Source organism: Varroa destructor, unplaced genomic scaffold, assembly GCF_002443255.2.
Source record: "Varroa destructor unplaced genomic scaffold, Vdes_3.0 BEIS01000005.1, whole genome shotgun sequence".
NCBI classification, from domain to species: Eukaryota; Metazoa; Arthropoda; class Arachnida; order Mesostigmata; family Varroidae; genus Varroa; species Varroa destructor.
Genome location: NW_019211458.1, coordinates 16,782,666 through 16,803,097, shown reverse-complemented (window position 1 = coordinate 16,803,097; position 20,432 = coordinate 16,782,666). Strand labels below are relative to the sequence as shown.

Sequence of the window (20,432 nt, the reverse complement as noted above, 5' to 3'; positions counted from 1 at the left end):
AATCACTGCAAAAATAAATATTTACGACATTTTTGTGTTATTTATACGCTGCTTTTTATATATTCATTACCGGTATTCGTTCATTAAATGAATAATTTTGCTTCGAAATAAAATGAAACTTCATTACTATCTAATATTCTTAGCAAATAATGCAATAAGAAACTTCACCCAGGAAATACTTGTGCTTTATACATGACATTAAAATTATACATATTCTCCCCAAAATTGATATTTTTTAGACTTTCGTCCCACACTTTTCATAATCAGCCAGTTTGCCGTAATCTTACAACTCATAGATTCGTTTGGATCCCTCTTGGCTTATTGTGCCGTTTGATTTCACTTGAAACATTTACTGATCGCTGTAAACGACTTGTCCTTTGATGGCTTAGGCAACAGCTCTCTGTTAACGCTGGCGCCAACTTGTGCCAATAAAATAATCGCTCGTTTTCGTTGTAGAGAATAGATATCAGACAGTTCCAAGCGGCTAACCCTATGTGATATGAAAAAGAGGCTCATGGTTACGATTGGAACTAATGCTCTAGCGCCTCTTCTGTAGCTCAAGTGTTAATTGGTGCACCTTTGACTTCTCTTGCTCGAGTGAGACATGCAGCTGGGCGATCTGATCGGTCAGCTCATCTTTAACTAACCTCAACTCCTCGACCTCGCGGATCAACTCCACCTTCTTTCTCATCTCACCTACAGATAAAAAAAATTTAAAACTGAGAACTTATTAAAAATAAGTAACAATAAAGGTCTGCATTGTTCCTTCAATGTTGCTGCTATTTGAATGTATCTATTAACGGAAAATATATATTAAGTGATTTATTGTTACTTTAATCTACAGATGTGCAAGTGAAATTGCTCCAAATAATACACAGTATCAGCCAGTTCTCAGTACAGAGATAATCCTAAGAGAATTTGAAGGTTTTACTGCACATAATTTAGCAAAGAATTTGGCGGAAACCAACCCTTGGACACCATGAACTCGAGGTCTGCATTCTGCTCTTGTAGTACGGCCATCTCTTTGTGTGTCTGGTTTAATACCTTGGCCATGTGCTCAATTTGTTTTTTCTTCATTTCAAGCATTCGATCATACTCTTCCTGAGGAACAACGCGCGGTTGTTGCGCTCGTTCCCGTACCTCGTCGGCAACTTTTTCCCTAGTCAGGATTGCAGCTGCCTCTCGTGCCGCCTGTCTTCGAAGGGCCTGCTCTTCCTCTTCTTGCTGCTTCATCTGAGCCAACAGCTGCTTCGGCACGTGTTTAACATTAATAAATAAAAAGCATTAGTTATCATCTAAAAAATGGCACAACAGAGGCTAACAGCAAAAAAATCTCTAGTTATCTACCACATCGAACGCAAAAAATGAGCAAACATATATATAACAATTTTGTTGATGGTTTATTACATAGCTATAAAGATTAGCAAATAATGTAGTTAATTTAGTCATGCCAACGTTTCGAGTCTTCGAACATCCTTAAAGGGATCAGTTACCTATGCCTTTTATAGAACGAAACAAAACTCTAGTTAAATTAGTTAAATTGGTCAAAGGTCGACTATTGGGACATTTGCGGCAGACTACGGTGTCATTTTGGATCCACTGATGAATTAAATTTTATTTATTTATATTTACGGAATATAGAGTTGATAGGCAACGACGGTAAGCCAAGGTATGCACAGGAGTGTTAACGAGTTATTCTTAAAAATTTTGCCGTACTTGCGCAAAGCCTGAAAAAAGATATAGATATAGGAACCCTCAAAGAACACCATGTCGTGAGATTTGATGATACTCAATTCACTTGAGCTCAAGTTTGAAAAACGCGATTTTTCTGTGAAGTCTTAAACATGCATACGAAACTGGCAAAATAGTTTACTAACCTTTGACAGTGGCTCCCGGGATGGCTGTAATGCGGCGGGTTCTTCTGCGAATTTTTCATGAAACTCTGCTAGAGATAAGGTTACTCGACTTCTGCGGTTAGCAAGGCCCTGATCTCCGTTTACGGTTGGGCCTGGCGAAGGTTGCTAATATAAACGTAGCGAAAGCAGAGTTTGTCATCAGGTTATTTGACTGATTCAATGATGAATTGTTTACAAAATTGTATACAAAAATCGCTTTTTCAGAAGCGATTTTACCTTTAATAAACCGCTGAATTATTTTTAGTAACCATTAATTTTACATGAATCTTTATTTTTGGTGCGCCTCAAAGTCAGTACACTAATTGCTTTTTCCACGAAGTTTGACGTAATTAAGTAAGATGTTCATAAAAATCAACTTCCGTTCGTCCTGTGCACTATATTTCACGACGAAATTAGAATACAGATATAATTTATTAAACTTTGCTATAAATTATAGAGTCTCACTTGTTTTTGACCTTCCTGCTCAAGCCGGCTCTGCAAGAGTGCTTCTTGAAGTTCTTTCTCAAATAGGTCATCTACCAGTTCTTCATCACGTTTTTTCCATTGGTTAAATTTTTCTTGCTCTCCACTGCCAGCCCCACCGACAGCGCCTTGCTGGCTCTGTAATGTTATAGACGCTTATTTGGTTATGAAAATGTAACAATCGGATGAAACAGTTCAATCTTATTATTGGGATTATTGCTAATTCTCGGCATCCTTATAACCGATAATTTTTTTCACCAGCGAATCATATCGATTTTCGTCCTTACTATCTAACCAAATAGTTTCGCCGTTCAAGCGTATATATACATGACATATCCAATGTATCTTAATAAGGGTGATTTAATAGTAAATAAAAAACAAAGAGAGACTTAAGCCAGTAGTGCGATAATTATATTCTATTTGCCCTCGAACATAAGGAACTAAGGCAGGTAAAAACCTACGTCCTATAAGAATTGGCACTAAAGTAAACAATCGGTGCATTTGCCATTAATTTACCTTCTTCTTATTGTTATTATTGCTTTCCTTTTTCTTATTTTTTTTGTTCTGGTGCTGCTGTTTATTTTTTGCACTGGCGTTAGTGTTTTTGTTGTTACTGCCAATGTTATTCACGTTACTTTGGGGCTTCTTGCGTTCGCGTGGATCACTGACATCCATCTTTAGCACAGAAAACCTGTAACATGTAACACACGTAATTCGTAAATATTATATACCATGATTATGTAAAGGAAGTTACAATCATTCAATTAATTATTAATTAAATTACTTTTCTTGTACTGTATACGTGGAAACATAGGAATGAATAGCTTTTATATGAAGCGCTAGGTCTGCTAAAGAATGTGCCTTTCCTGGAACACCTTTCGTCGTAAAAACAACATGGTGCCCAGTCATTGTGGAAATATTTAAACAAGTTGAACATCACAATTAAGAATAGCAACACATTTTGAAAAGCTTGCATTTTACTTAGGGCCATCTCCTGTTGACTGTCACTTTCTAGCTAAGGATGAATTATTTCCCCTTAAAAATGCAAGAATAGCACATACATAACTTCCAGTCGAGCAATTGATCACGTTTCTTATACGGCACTTATACAGCCGCAATAGACGCACATTTTTATTTTGCTACTATAATGGGCTCCATCAGTTATCGTAAGGATCATTTAATATAGGATACTTGTGTGTCTCAGGATTCATTCGTATTACTTATCAGAGCCTATACTAATTATGCTAAGTTATGAGACTTATTGGTTCACTAAGTCAAAATTTAAGATGCGTTTCATTTGTCATCTTTTATTCTTATCGAGACAGCGAAGCTCTGAGTGTTTGCCACAAGTGAATATATCTGTGGTAATATAACGAGTGAGCAACATAAATTATCGTTAATAACAATGAAATAACTAAAATGTAGCTACAATCGTATGAAGTAGTGCTAATTAAATCATATAATTTGGAGCTTTGTCCGTTTTACTAAACGCTACCAAAATTACTTTTTTCGTTAATAAGCGTTCATAGATAGCGTCTACTGGCATTTTTGAATTCATGCTAAGCCTTTAGAGTTATGTAGATTTGTCTGTCAGACTTAATGATAACTGAAATACTGATCATATATCATTGCGAAAGCAGCAGAATAAACCTAAACAAAGGCCAACTAAGCTATACCAGGCACTGTCCATTGGATGAGTGGTGTTTGTGAACATATATATTAATTAGATATTATATAATATAGATAACTATATTACTTAACATTTCTTGCACAAGTAGCATTTATTGTCTAGGTTATGATCGTATTTTAAAAGTACTAAGTTCTGTAGTACTTTTAGTTGATCTATTCTTCGTCTGAGTCTCGAAACAGCTGTTCGAAACATCGCAATGCCAGCTCAGCACATTTGCTGCTGTTCTGGCGGAGCGATTATGCGCAATACATGACTCAACATACCTCACCGTGTTCAAGTAACATGTGTTGTCCTTAGTCTAGGATAAATTTTGTTGTTTCAGAATTTCAAAAATTGACGCGTCTCGTTAAGGTAATTGTTTGTCTATGAAATCTACGACTTAATACATTTGAGATTCGGAATGCTAACACGAGTTGATTAAAGCTTCTACGAGCATTATAAAAAAAATACGCCAGCATTAATAAGTAATATGAATTTTTCTATATTTTTATTATGAAATTACACTTGTTTACGATAAAAACGCGAAACAAGGAGAGACATGCAATATAAATGTCATAGACGGATATTTTTTCTACTAGAAATACATATTTGGGTTCCTTATCAAGTTTTTCATATGCTGTACGGAAAAGCACGAATATTTAATGAAATAATATTCCCATTTATTTTGTTTATCCTATTCTATTCTATTCTATTCTATTCTATTCGACTGTTCGACTTTTGCGGCATAATTTTTGTAAACTAACTGAAAACATCTTACAGGCAGTATTTGATCTGTCTGGCGAGACAGGTCCGCGCAAGCAAGTTTCTGAGAGCCTTCAGAAAAATTGAAGGAGTCGTCAAGTTGCTGCTAAAAGTGATGCTTTCCACGGTCAATCTGGTATCACTGCGATTAATTCTGCAATGCATTTTTTCAAAAAATAAGCCGTAGATATTTGATGGGCATAAACACCGACGACATAGAGATCTTTTCCAGCTGGAAGAACATCACAGATTGACCCGTATCAGCTATTCACAATGCGCTTGCACTGATCACAGACAAGTCATGATCTGTGGCGGAGCATAGGTTCTCGGTAACGGTAAAAAATGCTCTCAATTAATCGTATCGCCCCGGCAGTTTCACACTTATTGATTCAATGAGCTTCTAGCAACAACAATATAGTTATTGTTGCAATTATAAACTATCCGTATACGCAAACAAAACAATATGTTAGGTGGGTTAGCAAACACGGTACATATATATATATATATATATATATATATATATATATGTACCGTGTTGGATAAGAGAAATAGAGTAATTGAATAAGAGAAACTACGTCAGGATAAAAAAAACTATATTTACTGAACTTACCTCGAGGGTGCACCGACAAGAGCCATTTCTTGCCTGCTCGATGGTCTCACAGAACACTCAAAGAAGGGATCAATCAACTTTTTTTCTGAGTCGTCGTGAATATAACGGAACTTACAAAACTGTGACGGACTTTCCAAGATTTTACGGACTTGCTCGTATCCAAGTGGCAATATGCAATCTCCCAGACTTCTGTTCGATACGACAACAGTCCTCGAAGAATCAGCGATCCGACAAATCGTCGCAATCTCGGATAGACACGCACGGATAGATACAGATGTAACGGATAAAAGTAATATCCAGTATAATTAGTGGGCAGATGAAGCAACGCTGATCGCAATGACCGAACGATGAATGACAATTCGAGCATCCGAAAAGTAAAACGCACGCTAAACGCAAAAATACCACGACAGAGATAGTTAGCCGCTATTGCTGCTGTTGGTGTTGAGAGGGTAGCTGTTGGCTGCGGGCAGTTGGGCGACGAATAAGCCAGCTGAAAGCGTTGACCAAGACACCGAGCTTAAAGTAAGACGTTTTAAAAACAAACAGACGACATGACCCATACCGAACGTGCGAGAATGAATCCCTCGCTTAGCGATGGAGGAGGGCAAGGGTGAAAAGACTAACGAATTGCGAAACGGCACCTGTAGCGATTGAGGTAGCGAGTGAGGGGTGCTTGAAGCACAAGTGGACTACGATCAGCGGTAAAAAGAAAGAACGCGCTACGGCGAAACGCTGTTAGCGCCATGAGGGTTCACAGTTAAAGGTAGAGTATAAGGATCAAATAAGGTTTTTTAAGGTTTAAGACAGAGATTTTAGGACAGGCAAGGTTTTTGTGCAATGTAGTTGCTTAGTAAATGTTGCTAAAAAAACTGAACGCTGCAGCTAGCACATAATTCGACTGAGGATAGGTTGTGTTTTTTATGATGCTTCATGGATAGTAAGTAGAATTCAAGCGTATAACAGATGTTGTACATATTATGGATTTATGTTCATGCTTTTTATGTGTACGGAGCGCACTTTAAGAATTCTCAGATACTACTTAATTTCTGTCGATAATGGTGTTTTTGTTATATATACTTTTGTATATATATATATATATATATATATATATATATATATATAGTTTTTCACAAACAAGTGGAGGAGATGTAGAATCGTGTGCGTCACACTTAAATCTGTCCATTGTATACGATATTTTGTTCTAGCCGAACAGCCAATAAAGCAGTGAAAATGCAATTTGCCGTAGAACTTATTCCTAACTATAGAAATCGCACTCCACGGTAACTGGGCATACTAGTTCGAGGTGAATCCAACCAGTTTAACTGATCTTCCACATAAATAAAAATATACTCTGAACATTGAATACTTACTGATAATAACACTTTAAAATATCGAAAAGAATACGGTAGAATGACTGGAAGGAAAACGTTCGACTTTGGCGTATTCTTCTCATCAGTTCGCAAAGGTAACCCGTTTATTAAGCGACCAAAGTAAGCTATTCAATTGGAGTCATTAGAGATTCAATTTAGAAACGCATGCGCTGTCGCAGTGAGGGCGCTGTTGGTGGCGCCACCAGTACGAAAAGAGAGTAAAACAGAACCGACTTCAAATCGCTAACGTAAATTAAATTTTCTTAGAGGAAACTTTAACTGGCGTACACGAACAGCCGTAAAAGTTGTTAGGTAATTTTTGTCAATAAATACACTACTATGCTTAGATATCATACATTTTAGAAATTTAGAGTGAATAATATATGTGATACCTAGAGCTGCAGCTCACCTGTTCAGGGTATCTACTGCTTCCTCTTTCAGGATCAAAGAACAGACATATAACACCTTGCGATACGCTAACTTAGCATATAACAACGTTATTGGACCATGAGCTAACTCGCGCAAGATTACCCGCATCACTGAAATGCTAAACGAAATGAAGACTCAAAAATAGTACGTGCGAGTACGAAACAGCAACGAGACGTAATTGAAGTAACGAGCAGACAATAGAAAGAAGTATGTCGATCACAAGGCCTACTACTCTTTGTGTTAGATTACCTAGACAGTTTAAACAAAGTTATCGTATTGCGGATCTATAACAAATGTTAACTAAATATATGAATCTTGTCTATAAAGTTAGGCATCAGGTAGATTATAAGATTTTCGGTGCAAAACTCATTGATGCTACTAAGGAATTACTAAGGAAATGTTTTTTGAAGTTTGCTGTCACCTGCGTTTGAAAGTGGCAGACAGAAAGGAAATCATGGAAGATGATTATAGTAATAAGGACAATACTAATAAACGGTTCTGCACAACACACGTGCACATTGCCGCTGAATACACGATTGATGTACATAATTTGACATTAATAAAGTAACAAGTATTCATAATAATTGCTAGCGCTGAAGTATCGAGCAGGGAAACAAGGGACAAGCAAAAAAGGATTTCCTTACAAACTAATTACTATGAATTATTCAACCATGGCCACTTTTACTTTTAATAAGAGGATACATGGAAGAAAAATGATGGGAGTTTGTCTATTATTTTAAAGCAACAAAAAATAATAAAAAAGTTAAGAGCTGTTTCAACATGCGCCAGAAACTACATTGTGTTGCAGCGTTAATTATTTAAATTAAACTAATTGATTAATTATTTATATTCCATTTTAGGTAGCTCCAGGTTTGACAAACACCTGCCAATTCCTAATGATACGAACCTAGCACATGCAACTAAGTTCATGCTAACGGAACTGGGGCTGGAAATTAGCTTTGAAAGTAGTCTGTTTTCACAAACTAAATAGACTGATGAAACAAAAAACTTAAATTTGGCCATTATTAGACATGAAAGTTCTATTACTAAATTGAAGGGTATTTGCGGATACACAGGAGGAATGAAATATCTCAGGACTGTTTTATGAATTTGGGCTTGGGATAGCCAAACTCAGCCACAGTACATGCTATACTAGGGCATGCGTAATATATTGACTGCCCTGCAGCAAAAGATACGAATCATGCTCTGTGTTTAGAACGAAATCAAACGAACGTTTGATTTCGTTCTACTTGCAACACAGTTAGCGATCTCACACACGTCACATTGTTCAGCGCAAACACGGTTTGTTGACAACTTGACGCACTTCACAAGGATTTTCAACTGCTCTAACGTGTCATTACATGTAATGAAATATGGGTATGCGAGTATAATGTAACGATAAAGACACAATCTTCTAACTTACATTTTTAAGATGAGCTTAGATCGGAGCAGGCTGAAAGGTCCAGGTCCAAAAACCGAACTTCCTTCCAGCGTCTTTTTCGATTATCGAGGAGTGCGCATTACGGTCTCGTGATCAGTGGCTTTACAGTCACTAAGGAAGGTCACCATAAATGTGGCATGAATAAGCCAGCCTTAATGCGGTAGAGTTGTCTTTTAGGAACAGTGTGTATATTACTAGATTTCCTTGTCATTTCTCGAACTAAGGGATACGCCCGTGTCTAAAGCTATTCAAAGTTGGACGTCACATTTTCAGGAAAAACTTTGGATAGGATTTATGCTAAACGAATTTTCGACAATGAAAGCTTGCAATTGAGTAAGTCTTAGAAAGCATCGTATCCTCTAGTTCAAATTGCAACTATTTTTTGATAGATGAACATAATCAATAAGCCTGTTTTTCACAACATTTATGAAATAATTTTATCTAATGCTTGAATTGCATTGCAAATTAATATACATTGATTATACCGATCGCTTATTTTTTTCTTCTAATTACCCCACTAGGGCTGAATGTTTGCCACTCTGTGCAGTATTCTTGCTGTACAGCAGGATCCACTGGGCGGAGTTTCGCTGCGAGGACCCGCCCCAAACGTGACTACGTCTGTTACCCGCCTTCTAAGTATATATTGATTTGAGCTGGGAAAAATCGTGTGAATCTCTCTGCCTACTTTGTGTAAGACAAGTACGAAGTTGTGGGGACAAATATCGGGCCGTCGAAAGTAAAACTTCTAGCGTCCTGTACGAGGAAAAGATGGAGCAGCGTAAAGGTCGACGCAATTCGAAAGGAAGTTCAGGCAGTAAGCTGAGGTAAGATTGAATTGCGGTCGCGTTTCCGCAAAAGGAGCTTTGCTGCCGACTAGAGCTCACTCGCTCGAGCCGAGGGCAAAGCTTCTTTTTTTCTTTGCTGAAGAAAGACGACAAGGAGAGAGGAAACTAGCGGTTGTAACGACAACTACACTATGTAGTATAACAATATACGAACTCGCTACAGGATTGGCATTAGGAAATGGGAGCGTGGGAACCTTAGTCTGCGCAAATGTGCCTTCGTGAGCAGGATCACACTTTACGAGCTTGGTCCTGCGTCTCAGTGTTGTTAACACTTGCAGTAAGCAAACTGGCAGGCAACTCGCTCAAAGAATAACCTTGATCAAGATCTTTTTCCTGACAAACTTCAGCCGGATAAGGTTTTTCGGCGGATTTGTGTGAGAAAGCCGCAGATGCTACGGAACGCGAATAGGGAACGGATGTTAGATATGAGGCGACGAATTGTGACCAAAGCTCAGGTTTTCCAATATCCTTTGCTGTATCCTTATATTTGCTTAAGGCACACTTGATCCTCAAATGGTCATGTGATATGTCACAGGCCTAAAGATAATGCAGTAGAATACAAGATAGATCACTAGTTATAAAACGATTCATCCGGCCTCTTTGAAGTGCCTTATAGTGGCAGTAAAGTGGTGCGGGTTTGACTAGACGCTCCTAATTACTAATAAGTACACTTTAATGCGCCAAACATGTTTATTTGACTGACGAAGCTAGAAAGCATCGAAAATTAAATTCTAGATTTTATAAATTTATTTTATGGACATACCTAGTCTTGGTCAGATTGCAAGAATAAATTAATCGCAATGACGGCATTGTGCTATAAGACTGATTGAAAAACAATGTATCAATATTACCTAGTCCCTGCTTTAACTTGACTTAGGCTTCTATATTTCATCTCCTATATAGATTAAACTTGCCTACGGGAGCAGCAGTAGTATACGATACTTTTTCTAAAATGGTAGAGATGGTTCATTGACGAATACATGAAGCCTAAACCAGCGTTTCTTATTAAGGTATATTAATTGCTTTTTCAATAGTGAATTTTAAGGTTTTTTCATATCGTAATGCCATTAAACATTGCCTTAGGTGACTGATATTTGTGTGCACGCCATATTTAGTAAACAAGCACTGTGTCCCTTCTCTATCTGAACATCATAATCGCAGCTTACAACGGCACTGTGTTTCGTATTCTTAGCTGCTTAATTTAATTGAATACCATACTATACTGCACTAAGTATCCAAAGAAAAAAAGCAAACTAATGAAATCACAGGTGCTAATATTGTGTTTTGCTTTCTCTTAAGCAGGATGTGTAATACCAGAGCACCTCATTGACCTCCAGTTAGACTTGCGTCCGGCCACAAATAGCTGCTGTTTCATCACAACGTGTTTCTTCTAATTTTTGCTCCTTTCTTTCAGCCCTATTTTCCCCTTTGCCAGTCTTTTTCCATTACATGTATACGAGCGGTTCTTCTGTATATTTCCTGAAAGGCTCGTCCAAACTGTGTAGTTTCGCACTACGCTTCAGCTGGATGGGATTTCCGTCGACCTCGGTGAGAGGTCCTCCTTAAGCCATTTCTACAATCCAATGAAGTGGTTGGCCCATGTCGTCTACTCAATGACTAGCAAGCGACACCAACAAAACGAGGCAATTGCATGTTGCAAGGAACTGCTTAGGCAGATTGGCCTCAATCCTCACGGTAACTCGTTCGGCCAGTCAGGTCGTTCCTCACTGTGCGTCTACCGCGTGCAGGACAACGGTAGGAGGTACCTGGTGGGGGATTTATGAGGATTGGTTCGAAGACACTAAGAAAATCAGACAGCGGTAAAGAGCAACAGGATACGCAAGTCTTTTATCAGCGAAATAGAGAGAGAAGAGAGAACGAGACTGAATCGGGACTAATCATGCGGAGATGGCTGAAGGCAGGGAGGACAGTCTGTGGGTGTAATGGTGGTGATAGCGGTGGCTACAAGTCTTTCTCACAGCGGAGCAACAAAATCCCTCGTTGGAGCTCAACTGCAATCTCGTGCTATCGATGCAGCCTCCGGAGTGAACAGGTGCAGCTGCTCGACCTCCCAATGTCAGCTGATGTAGCTGATGTGAACATGAGGTCGATGGGTGTGGCTTCCGAGTTCAAGGCTCGCTGGTTGGCCCCGGACTAACGGCCGGGTGAGGGACGTAACCGACGTTCAGTCGTTGCTCATCAATGAAAAAAGGCGGCCCCACAATAGAAAACAGCCGCGGCAGCTGTCCTCCATTCTGACGTCTCCATCCCACTGTATGAAGCGGCAGCTGAGGTAAAATCTTCACAAGGGCGGGCCTAACTGCCACTTGCCGACTGCTGTGACGTATTCACATGGTCATGCGCATCCCTGATCAAAGACACACACGGAGCTGTTAAGAGTTCTTGGCACAGATGGTTTGGCTCGTACACAAGATCATTGATCCGACGATCAAGTGGTAGTCCTCAAAACGGGCACGCTCCCACTTGAACGTCCTTAGCAGTAAATGAAGTCAAGTGAGCTGGTCGATTGTTAGTGACATTCGCGTTTGTCCTCAACACGGTCTCGGGAAAACGTTGTCATTGAACGACAATGGATCTTCAGGAGTTGCGACAAGTTTTTCCGGGATCAGCTTTCACGCTACCACCAGAGTGTGTGCCCGATGCTGATGAAGGTCTTAGCCAGAACGAAGGTAACTTTATTGATTCCACTAGTAAAAACGTAAAAAATTCTTTGACGAACTTCAAAATAATTGGATACACTTTCTAGTAATGCCTGATTCAAAGTGTATGCTACTATTGCGTAGTGATAGTGCGGCTGCTTCACTGCATGCTCAAGAAACAATTATCCGGCGAAGCTCGAGTTTAAGCAACGGTATCCTGTTCACTTAAATGGTGAAGGTTCCGCCATTCGAGTGAAGTTTCAATGGTAACTATACATCTTAGATCTAGCCTCAAGTAGTTAGCTTAAAATAGCTCATGTTGCTTTAGTATATCAACTAACAGGTTTGTCACTAATTTCTGATATTTTCAATCAACTTGCTCGGAGAATGGCAAGAGGTTCTAGTTCGAGTCTGTGTATTAGCTTCATTGATATCATTCAATACAATTATATCAATAACGATGAAACTCTATCACAATTTGTGGAAGAATGCTCGCGTGTCCTACAACAGGCGTTGATTCTTGAACTAAAATTTAAGTATCACGCTTTTCGAGAATCCTCTGTCGAAACGGGTTACCATAGGATAGAGCCAAAAACCTCCAACTTCATCGTTGTGAAACCACGAACAGCATTTTTTTGGGGTGCAAATGCCATGATGAATATCGAGATTTGGTTTACGGCGTATAAACCCATCATCGTAAAATATCATCATAACTATATTACGCTCATGTTTTAGTTTAATAAAAATTATTGCGTTACCAAATATATAACAGACAATCACAAGTGTGTAACTAATATGTCTTTGTTGGTTTAAATAAGAAAATTCGCTGCGAGAGTGTAATCCTTCTCCTTGAGTTTGAACTTGAGTCTGTACTGGCGTTTTTACGCGATCAGACATGAGATAATGTTTAATCATTTCTAAAGCTATTTTACTTTTACTTTTATTATATGAGTACCAAAGGAAAAGAAGTAAGTGTTTTTAGTTGATTCGAGTTAACTACCTACTGGATATGAGAAATCCATTCTTACTCCAACGAGCTTTTAATTTTATTATTATAGCGGTGAGTGGTTCAGGAACTTCAGTCCAGTTTTCCATAGCGACAGAAGACCTAGTTACAGTGATGCTATCTCCGAGCAACTTGCTTCAAAATTTTAACCATTTTAGTTGTGAGTATAAAATGATGATGCACTTTTCTTAGGCGGGAAAATGTGGGAAAGTGACGAGACTAACAAATCTAATGAAAAAGCAGTCTAGAGAAAGAAACCTGGAATAAGAAATATGTCGGGTTTTTTTTTTACGAATATAAAGTAAACGTTCTATGTATATTATAACACTTAGAGGATGCATACGCGATGAAAGTCTATGCATATTATTTTCTGGGCTAGCTGTGAATATGAGCGCACCCCTCGGCAATAGTCGACCTACCGCTGCCATTAAATATTATTTTTATTAGTTTTAGTAAGAAGTCTGTGAAACTGTCCTGACTTAACTTACACCGTGATGAACCAGGTTCCCTGGTGTCTTGATTTTAAGTCGCCGTGTATTTCGCTACACGTGCCGCGACAGCTAGGTACTTGGCACAGGCAATTGATCTTCACGAACTTTCCAACGGGATGTTACTGTATATAATTGCCAAAACACTATTAGCTTTTATAGATATGGGATATTTAAAGGTATTTTTGAAGAAAGACCATGCCGTATGTACCTTGGTCAAGTGTTGTCATAGTAATTTCTACAGTAGCGTAACCGGGTCCTTCAAATATTTCTCATGAATATTCTTTACCAAATAAATTTAGTAGAACTAATTTCATTAATTTGATTACACATTTTGAGCGTGGCACCATTAAGTTAATGTAAGTACCTTCCGAGAAGTGTTCAATGTAACGCGGCCTCGTTGCGAGAACTGCAATGTATTGAAACCGCTTTTCCTTCCGGCCTAAATTCTGGCCTAAAACTAATTTTTACCTTTCCAAAGCGTTAATGCTTAATCGATTCAATGACCCTGTCAGCTCATATACCTATTTCTTGAAAAGCAAGACATACGCCAAACCAAGTATATATATATATATAGTTTCTCGAGATAAGGAAAAACTTCGAACCGGTATCTAAGGCCATAAAAGGCATTTGAGTGGTATTTTCCTTCTATACAAACAGACCGCACAGATTATTTGATGAGTCCTGACAGCAAGGAACCCTGTGGACGGTTCGAAGTGCCACAAAGCCCGGAATGAAAGGCTCCGAGAGACCCATTAAGAGCCTCGGCGAATCTAAGCAATATGCTGAAATGTCGTTATTGGGGACTTTACTGTTTTTAGATCGAAGTTAATCAAGGGGTCGTACAAACGTTGCTTTCAAATTTGAATAGGAACTTGACATTTGAATTAATCTTCAGTTACACACTTTTTAAGACTACTTCAAATGGCTATCAATTTAAATATAGACCAGGTCACTGTGTCAAAGCAAATCAAAATTGCAGCCATTTCTAAATCTGTTTACCGAAAGTTGGCTTATCAAACAAAATTTAACATCGCTTATGCATCTAACTCGGCATACAGGCAACCTCTATCCATCCGCCAATGATGGTGTTAATCAGCTAGGCGGTGCATTCTCGAATGGGAAACCTTTGCCACTGCACATACGTGTCCGCATACTCGAAATGGTAAGGCATCAAAGTTGTCATAACGTGCTAATATATTTCCCCTTTGCGCAATGCTCTAGCGAAATCTCATCCAGCCGGATAGGATAAGACTTGAATTACTAAATGCGCAAAGAGAAATCACCTAACAGGTCCCGTCATACATTAGATGCGTGTGCTTATGCTGTGACTCGACGCTTAAACGAACCCCGAAGCCTCGTAATAGGCCAAATTAAACAGGTCCAGGTGCTGGCTTATGAATATACACGCAACATTCTAAGAGTAGCAAACATCTCTGTACCTACTCGAGAATTACCTAAGAAAAGGTCTACCTTAAAAGTATGTGTGGCAACTACACTCTTCAAAGTGTATATGCTTCGCTTAAACATTTAGATAAATATAGTATGAATGTGATAGATACAAACATAAAGAATTCTATTTCATTACCGACTCAATAACGAAGATAATTTGGCAACATTGTGTTAACCCTAATTTTTCAGTTTCAGTGTTTCCTCACCTGAATACAGTTCCCCGAATTCGGAGAAGTTTTAAATACCTACATAGAAACACATTTGGGAAAGCATTACGGTCAATGGATAGCTTTCTTTAAAAAATCCTTTATATGTACAAAAAGAAAAGCGATATTCTAAATATATAGAGTCACCCGATTTTTCTGTATCAATTTAAAACTGTGATAAACATATATTGAATATGCATAAAATAAACATCACATTATAAGCTTGTCGCGTTCCTTTAATTATAACGTCAGACTTGGGGATTTCTTTACAGGGGACGAATAGATGAAACTAAACTAATATGGAATAAGTAACCCTATAGATTTTCATCTTCAAAATATTTCATGGGAAAAAGTCCAGCGACTTGAAATTACATGAGTAGGACAGTCATGGCGAGGGGCTCGTAGGAACTTATATAACTTTGGCTGCAGAATGTACCGTAGAGTGCTTCTGAATTGTCAACATTTTAGTAAAAAAAAAAAAGTTTGATAATACATTCTGCCAAAAGTTTGCACCAGCCCGTTTTATTAGCCTCATCAAGCGGTGGTTTGTAAATGACGAAACTTGTGGTACAATGGGATTTGATAGTTTTGTTTGTTTGATAGTCTAGTTGGGAAATAAACGAATCAATGAGAAAACATGTTTCGGCACAAAATTAGGATCATCTTGCGACTATCTTTCGGCCCATATAGCAAATGGGTGACGCTTCGCATAAATCCTACTATGTTGGAACTCGAAAATCACATTTATTTAAAACTAGAAATCAAGGCATTCAAACAGCAGAAGTTGGCTACAATTATACGACAAGGCCAACACCTGTAATTAGAGAGAAACTTAGATATTTAGATTCCCTGCTATGGCCGTAGCTCCTGCAAAGATACTAATTTGGTAAGCTTTTGCAGAAAACTGTGCAAGGAGGCTCTGAAAGGTGCAGGTTATCTGTCCTGCAATATAAAAAATTGTCATAAACATTGAACCTTGTAAGAGCTTTTTTATAAAAAAAAAAAAAAAAAAAGGTCGATAACCTCAAGCCTCCAATTTGAGTCCACTGTAAAGGGGAAATTTCTGTCATCTCTTCTAAATACTATCCCGTTTGTACTCGCAACTTGATCGTAACGCAGCCATTTAAATAAAATTTATTTACCAGAAGCCTACGTATTGGTAATGAGTTGCAATGTGCCGATGGAAGAAACGTAATAAACGTGTTTTGACCTAAAAAAGGAGCACATAGTATCAACAGGGTTAGCAATAATTATTATCATCCTCTCGTTTCCTAATATCGTACGTTGCTCCAGTTTCCCGTTGTCTGTTTGTTATCGATCGCGTAGTTAATTACTAGCAAATAAATACACTCGTATTAATCGATTTATTAATTTTTATTCACTACCGATTTTCCTCCGTAGGCTTTGCTTGGATTTCGGCCGTGCGATATTTCGCGTCGTCTCTTGGTGTCCCATGGATGTGTATCAAAGATATTATCGAAGTTCGCGGAAACCGGCTCCATCTTACCAGGGGCCATCGGTAAGTTGTGTACGTATTCGTTCTGTTTTTCCCTTCCGTAATCTATGAGCTATATCAGCTTCTATTATATGTATTAGATCGTTATAAATGTTTCCACTGATTTATTTGGCCAGCAACACTACTTTAACCAGATGATTTTCTAGCGATGTTGAGGCCTGCTCGTAATCAAAACCTAACTGGAGGCTTTACTTTTTCATGGATATAGTTAATTGGCTCAATTGCTTCTTTTCATTAGCAAATAACTGTGAATTATACTATGTCTATCGTAGTAATACGCATTCTCACAAGTTACGTAAATTAAAGCGAGTCTGCTGTAATTAAGTTGTCAACTACAAAGTTGACTTTTCTCAGATTGTTCAAGAACAGAATTCATCGCGATTGTGCGACAATAATGAATATTTGAATGACTAAGAAAAGGGTTTCTTCATCAGTTCTATTTGGGCCAAAGTTGTTTGCGTATCGACACGTTTCTTAGCGAAGCTAACGTATCAACTTATTTAAACTGGGTTCCTGCCTTAGTAGTTTGAACCCACTATTCTTCTAACATAGAAAACGGTAATCAGTTATTTTTACGTATATTGTTGATTTTATTAGCAGGTGTGTTAGGCGTGCTTAGCAAAAAAAGTTGTGTAATGCTAATTGGACAAGCTAATGAAAATCCGGGCTGAAGCGCGCACAGAAATTTAAAAAGAAAAAAAGAAGAACTATTTTGCTCGTAGGTCCTATCGTATTGAAACCCGAACAAACGTGCTGCACGACGCAAGAATACTCAGTGGTTTTTGGACTTTGATCCCGTCTGCTCAAGACTAACTGGAAGCTTGCTTCTTCTAGGGACGATTAACGTGATAGCTTTTATGGAATATCGGAAGCAAATATTGGTGAAACTTGCACGTATTTTTGGAAATGACTCATTTTTTTGCTGGTTCCACATTATCGTTTTTGCTATATGGCAGTATGATAAAACTAGTTGGATGTCAATTTTCGAACTAATCCAGCCCGGGCTGAACCAGACGCCTCAGCAATATAAAATCCTTTATAAAGGAAACTGTCTATTAACGGTGTATACATTATTGAATATATCATGATTAGAATGAACTTGAACTCTTAACTTTTCCTTACTTAATCTTTTTCCCATAATATAATCTGAACAAGCGCTTCTGCTTTTAGGCGGATCCAAGCCTCGTGTATCGACTCCTCTGGTAATTGAAACAATTCTCGGGTACAAGAAGGAAAACAATTCACTGTTTGCCTGGGAAATACGGGAGCGCCTCTTAAAAGTGAGTTTTTTAATAGGTGCTGTACCCTGATTATCACAAATCGACTACTGCTGGGATCGTTCAAATAGTATAATCACTGCATATTGAGACAAATCGTTTGTGATCTTTGCAATAGCTTGCCTATTACATATAGAAACAGCGAAGCTTTTTTAAAGTTAATCCAAAATTAAGAGCGCTGCTTCACCTAGCAAAATTAACTGTTGAACGTACCAATTGTAAGTGATTCTGTAAAGTTCGCGTTGAGAAATTGGTTAGTCAGTATGTCTATATTTTATTCAGGACGGCGTATGTCCTCGCGAAGCGTTGCCGAGCGTATCCAGTATAAACCGAATTCTTCGCAAAAAACATGAATGTCAGGCAGGCGATGAACCAGTCAGACCTCACAGGCAAGTGGTACCTGAATTTAATTACTTTCCGTCTCACGACTCATCGTTAGTCACAAGGTTTATATTTAAATTGTATCAGGGAGAAACGTATTAGTCGAATAAAGGCCTCTTTTATGGAACCAAAAAGAAATGTACCAGTGAGTTATCCTTGAAGCTTGGATATTTCTTTAGATAATGTAGCTTATCTATTAAAATGAAGCTCGGCGTAGTTCTACGTTTTACCAAAAATACACTCTACTAATGGATAAATGCAAGTTATAAACGCAATTGTAGTTTTGCGCTTTCCTAAGAAGTTCCAGTACCGCTGACTTAAGGTACATTCATATATGGAATCCCAAAAAAACACGTGCCCTTTTACGATGTATAAAAAATTTAAAAAAAAAAGTCTACGCTTTATAGTGATCTTGGGTACACATGGGCTGAGTGTAAACAATTGCTTGGAACAAAATCTATTCTACGTAAGTTGAAGTCGTCGTCAGCTGCAGAACAGATGCAATCATTATCATAATTGCAGTTCTTACGTACTTATACGAGATATTCAGTTTTAACATAATCTTCATCTGTCGATATCGAGGACATAATTGACAATCTTGTTATTACATAGTTAACAACGAACATTTTCCCAACAGGCGACGAGTATATCGCCGGCTGGACACTGATGAAAAAGACATCGCTGTTGTTTCGACGGACACCAGCGACCAGATCGCTGTCGATCCTCCGAGGAAATCATTTCTTATTCAAGACCTGTTGTAAAGGTTATCTAGAGCTGCTCATGTCACCAATATCAACTGACAACTAACAGGTCATTTAAACCATACCGCTGTTAGGTTCCGACATGGAAGTCGGAAATTAGTTTTAGCTTCTGCGGCTGTAGACTGATATTCTTATCATACTGTCTTGGATAGTAATAATAACGTCTACGTAATTTGACGTGGAACATAAATAGTAAAACTAGAATGGAGGAACATCGTAAATCGAAACGAGTGAAGGGTTGATACTTGTATATATAAACATATTAAGGTCAATGTACAGGAGTGTACAGCAATGAGTTGGTAGAACGCGGTTTTAGGTTGTATGTGCTTGTCATCTATCGTAGCGCTTTTCAAATGAACGCTGCGTAATTCATTCACAATTACACAAGCGCGATGAACGTGCTCAATGCATGAACGTGCATAACAAGCTTCTCTAAATGCGACATAGCGCTGCCTTTCTTTCTAGGCTATTTGTATCTGACTTCCTGCGTCTTGCTAGCCACGGACGGAAGTAAGTTGCTTCCTCCAGCGCTTAGCGGGTCTTCGATAATCCCTAGACGCGAACACATTCTAGCGGTGCCAAGATTACCAGTTAGTGGTCGATCATACCAGCTAGATAGAAGGCGTAGTATGACTTGAAGCTGATAGCTATTCTAATGGGGTGGCATATCACTACCGAGTAATGTAATACAGAGTTTTTCTTTCTACGCAAAACTTAAAAATGTTCACGCCGAAAATGCATTATGGCAAAAATTCACATGAACTTGGCGTCGTTCATAATGTATCCATAAGACTACAAACAAAGGAAAAGCCCATCATAGGCTGGCTCAATCATTACTCCACTTACTCTACGGTGAGAGATGATGAGCAATGAAGATAATATAGTATTTCGCTTATGGCCGAATACGTGCGAAGAGATGCCTGCTCAGGACATGTGCTTATTAGTGCAAGAGTTGATAATCAGGGTATTAAATAGTGAAATATTAAAGCTTAATGGTTATGGTAGTAACAGGTTTGATTGCGTACAATTGACAAATAATAAATTAAATCGTCAAAATATAATGTTTTTGTTTAGTTAAATGATGAAGCAAATGCCTTGGAGTCTGCCTGTACGTTTTCCGTATCGGACAGATTTCGCCAGCAGTCACTACACTTACCATTGTACCATTGTACTTACCAAAT

General features: G+C 38.3%; 2 protein-coding genes and 1 long non-coding RNA gene across 5 annotated transcripts in view; 2 read left to right on the top strand and 1 right to left on the bottom strand.

Annotated features, from left to right (window-relative positions):
- LOC111252025 (G kinase-anchoring protein 1-like) overlaps positions 1-5,899 on the bottom strand; it is a 7,418-nt gene extending 1,519 nt beyond the window's left edge. The window contains exons 1-7 of one of the 3 annotated variants that reach the window (XM_022809339.2): positions 5,420-5,899; positions 4,826-4,963; positions 2,895-3,069; positions 2,361-2,516; positions 1,878-2,021; positions 969-1,245; positions 648-696 (exon numbers count right to left, since the gene is read on the bottom strand). In XM_022809339.2, the coding sequence (XP_022665074.1) occupies positions 648-696; positions 969-1,245; positions 1,878-2,021; positions 2,361-2,516; positions 2,895-3,069; positions 4,826-4,963; positions 5,420-5,445 (965 nt within the window). In that variant the 5' untranslated portion in view covers positions 5,446-5,899. Of the gene's footprint in view, positions 1-163; positions 697-968; positions 1,246-1,877; positions 2,022-2,360; positions 2,517-2,894; positions 3,070-4,825; positions 4,964-5,419 lie in introns of those variants that run through there. The other 2 variants (XM_022809337.2, XM_022809340.2) reach the window with 2 other exon arrangements.
- A 143-nt stretch (positions 5,900-6,042) lies between these two features.
- Positions 6,043-8,046, top strand: LOC147755354 (uncharacterized). The gene is made up of 2 exons (XR_015329158.1): positions 6,043-6,182; positions 7,231-8,046. It is a non-coding gene; the product is annotated as an uncharacterized LOC147755354 (long non-coding RNA).
- Positions 8,047-8,654: 608 nt separating this feature from the next.
- Positions 8,655-20,432, top strand: LOC111251179 (paired box protein Pax-1-like). Its single transcript, XM_086991034.1, has 7 exons — positions 8,655-8,992; positions 9,181-12,194; positions 14,720-14,823; positions 16,718-16,835; positions 18,003-18,112; positions 18,392-18,498; positions 19,128-20,432. Exons 2-7 carry the CDS (start codon positions 12,095-12,097, stop codon positions 19,249-19,251), a joined length of 663 nt encoding a protein of 220 aa, XP_086847160.1. The 5' UTR covers positions 8,655-8,992; positions 9,181-12,094; the 3' UTR covers positions 19,252-20,432.

Coding starts and splice junctions, on each gene's coding strand:
- LOC111251179 (XM_086991034.1), top strand. CDS start 12,095: ATGGATCTTCAGGAGTTGCGACAAGTTTTTCCGGGATCAGCTTTCACG. Junction 12,195..14,719: donor AGGTCTTAGCCAGAACGAAG/GTAACTTTATTG, acceptor CTCGGCATACAG/GCAACCTCTATCCATCCGCC. Junction 16,836..18,002: donor CATCTTACCAGGGGCCATCG/GTAAGTTGTGTA, acceptor TTCTGCTTTTAG/GCGGATCCAAGCCTCGTGTA.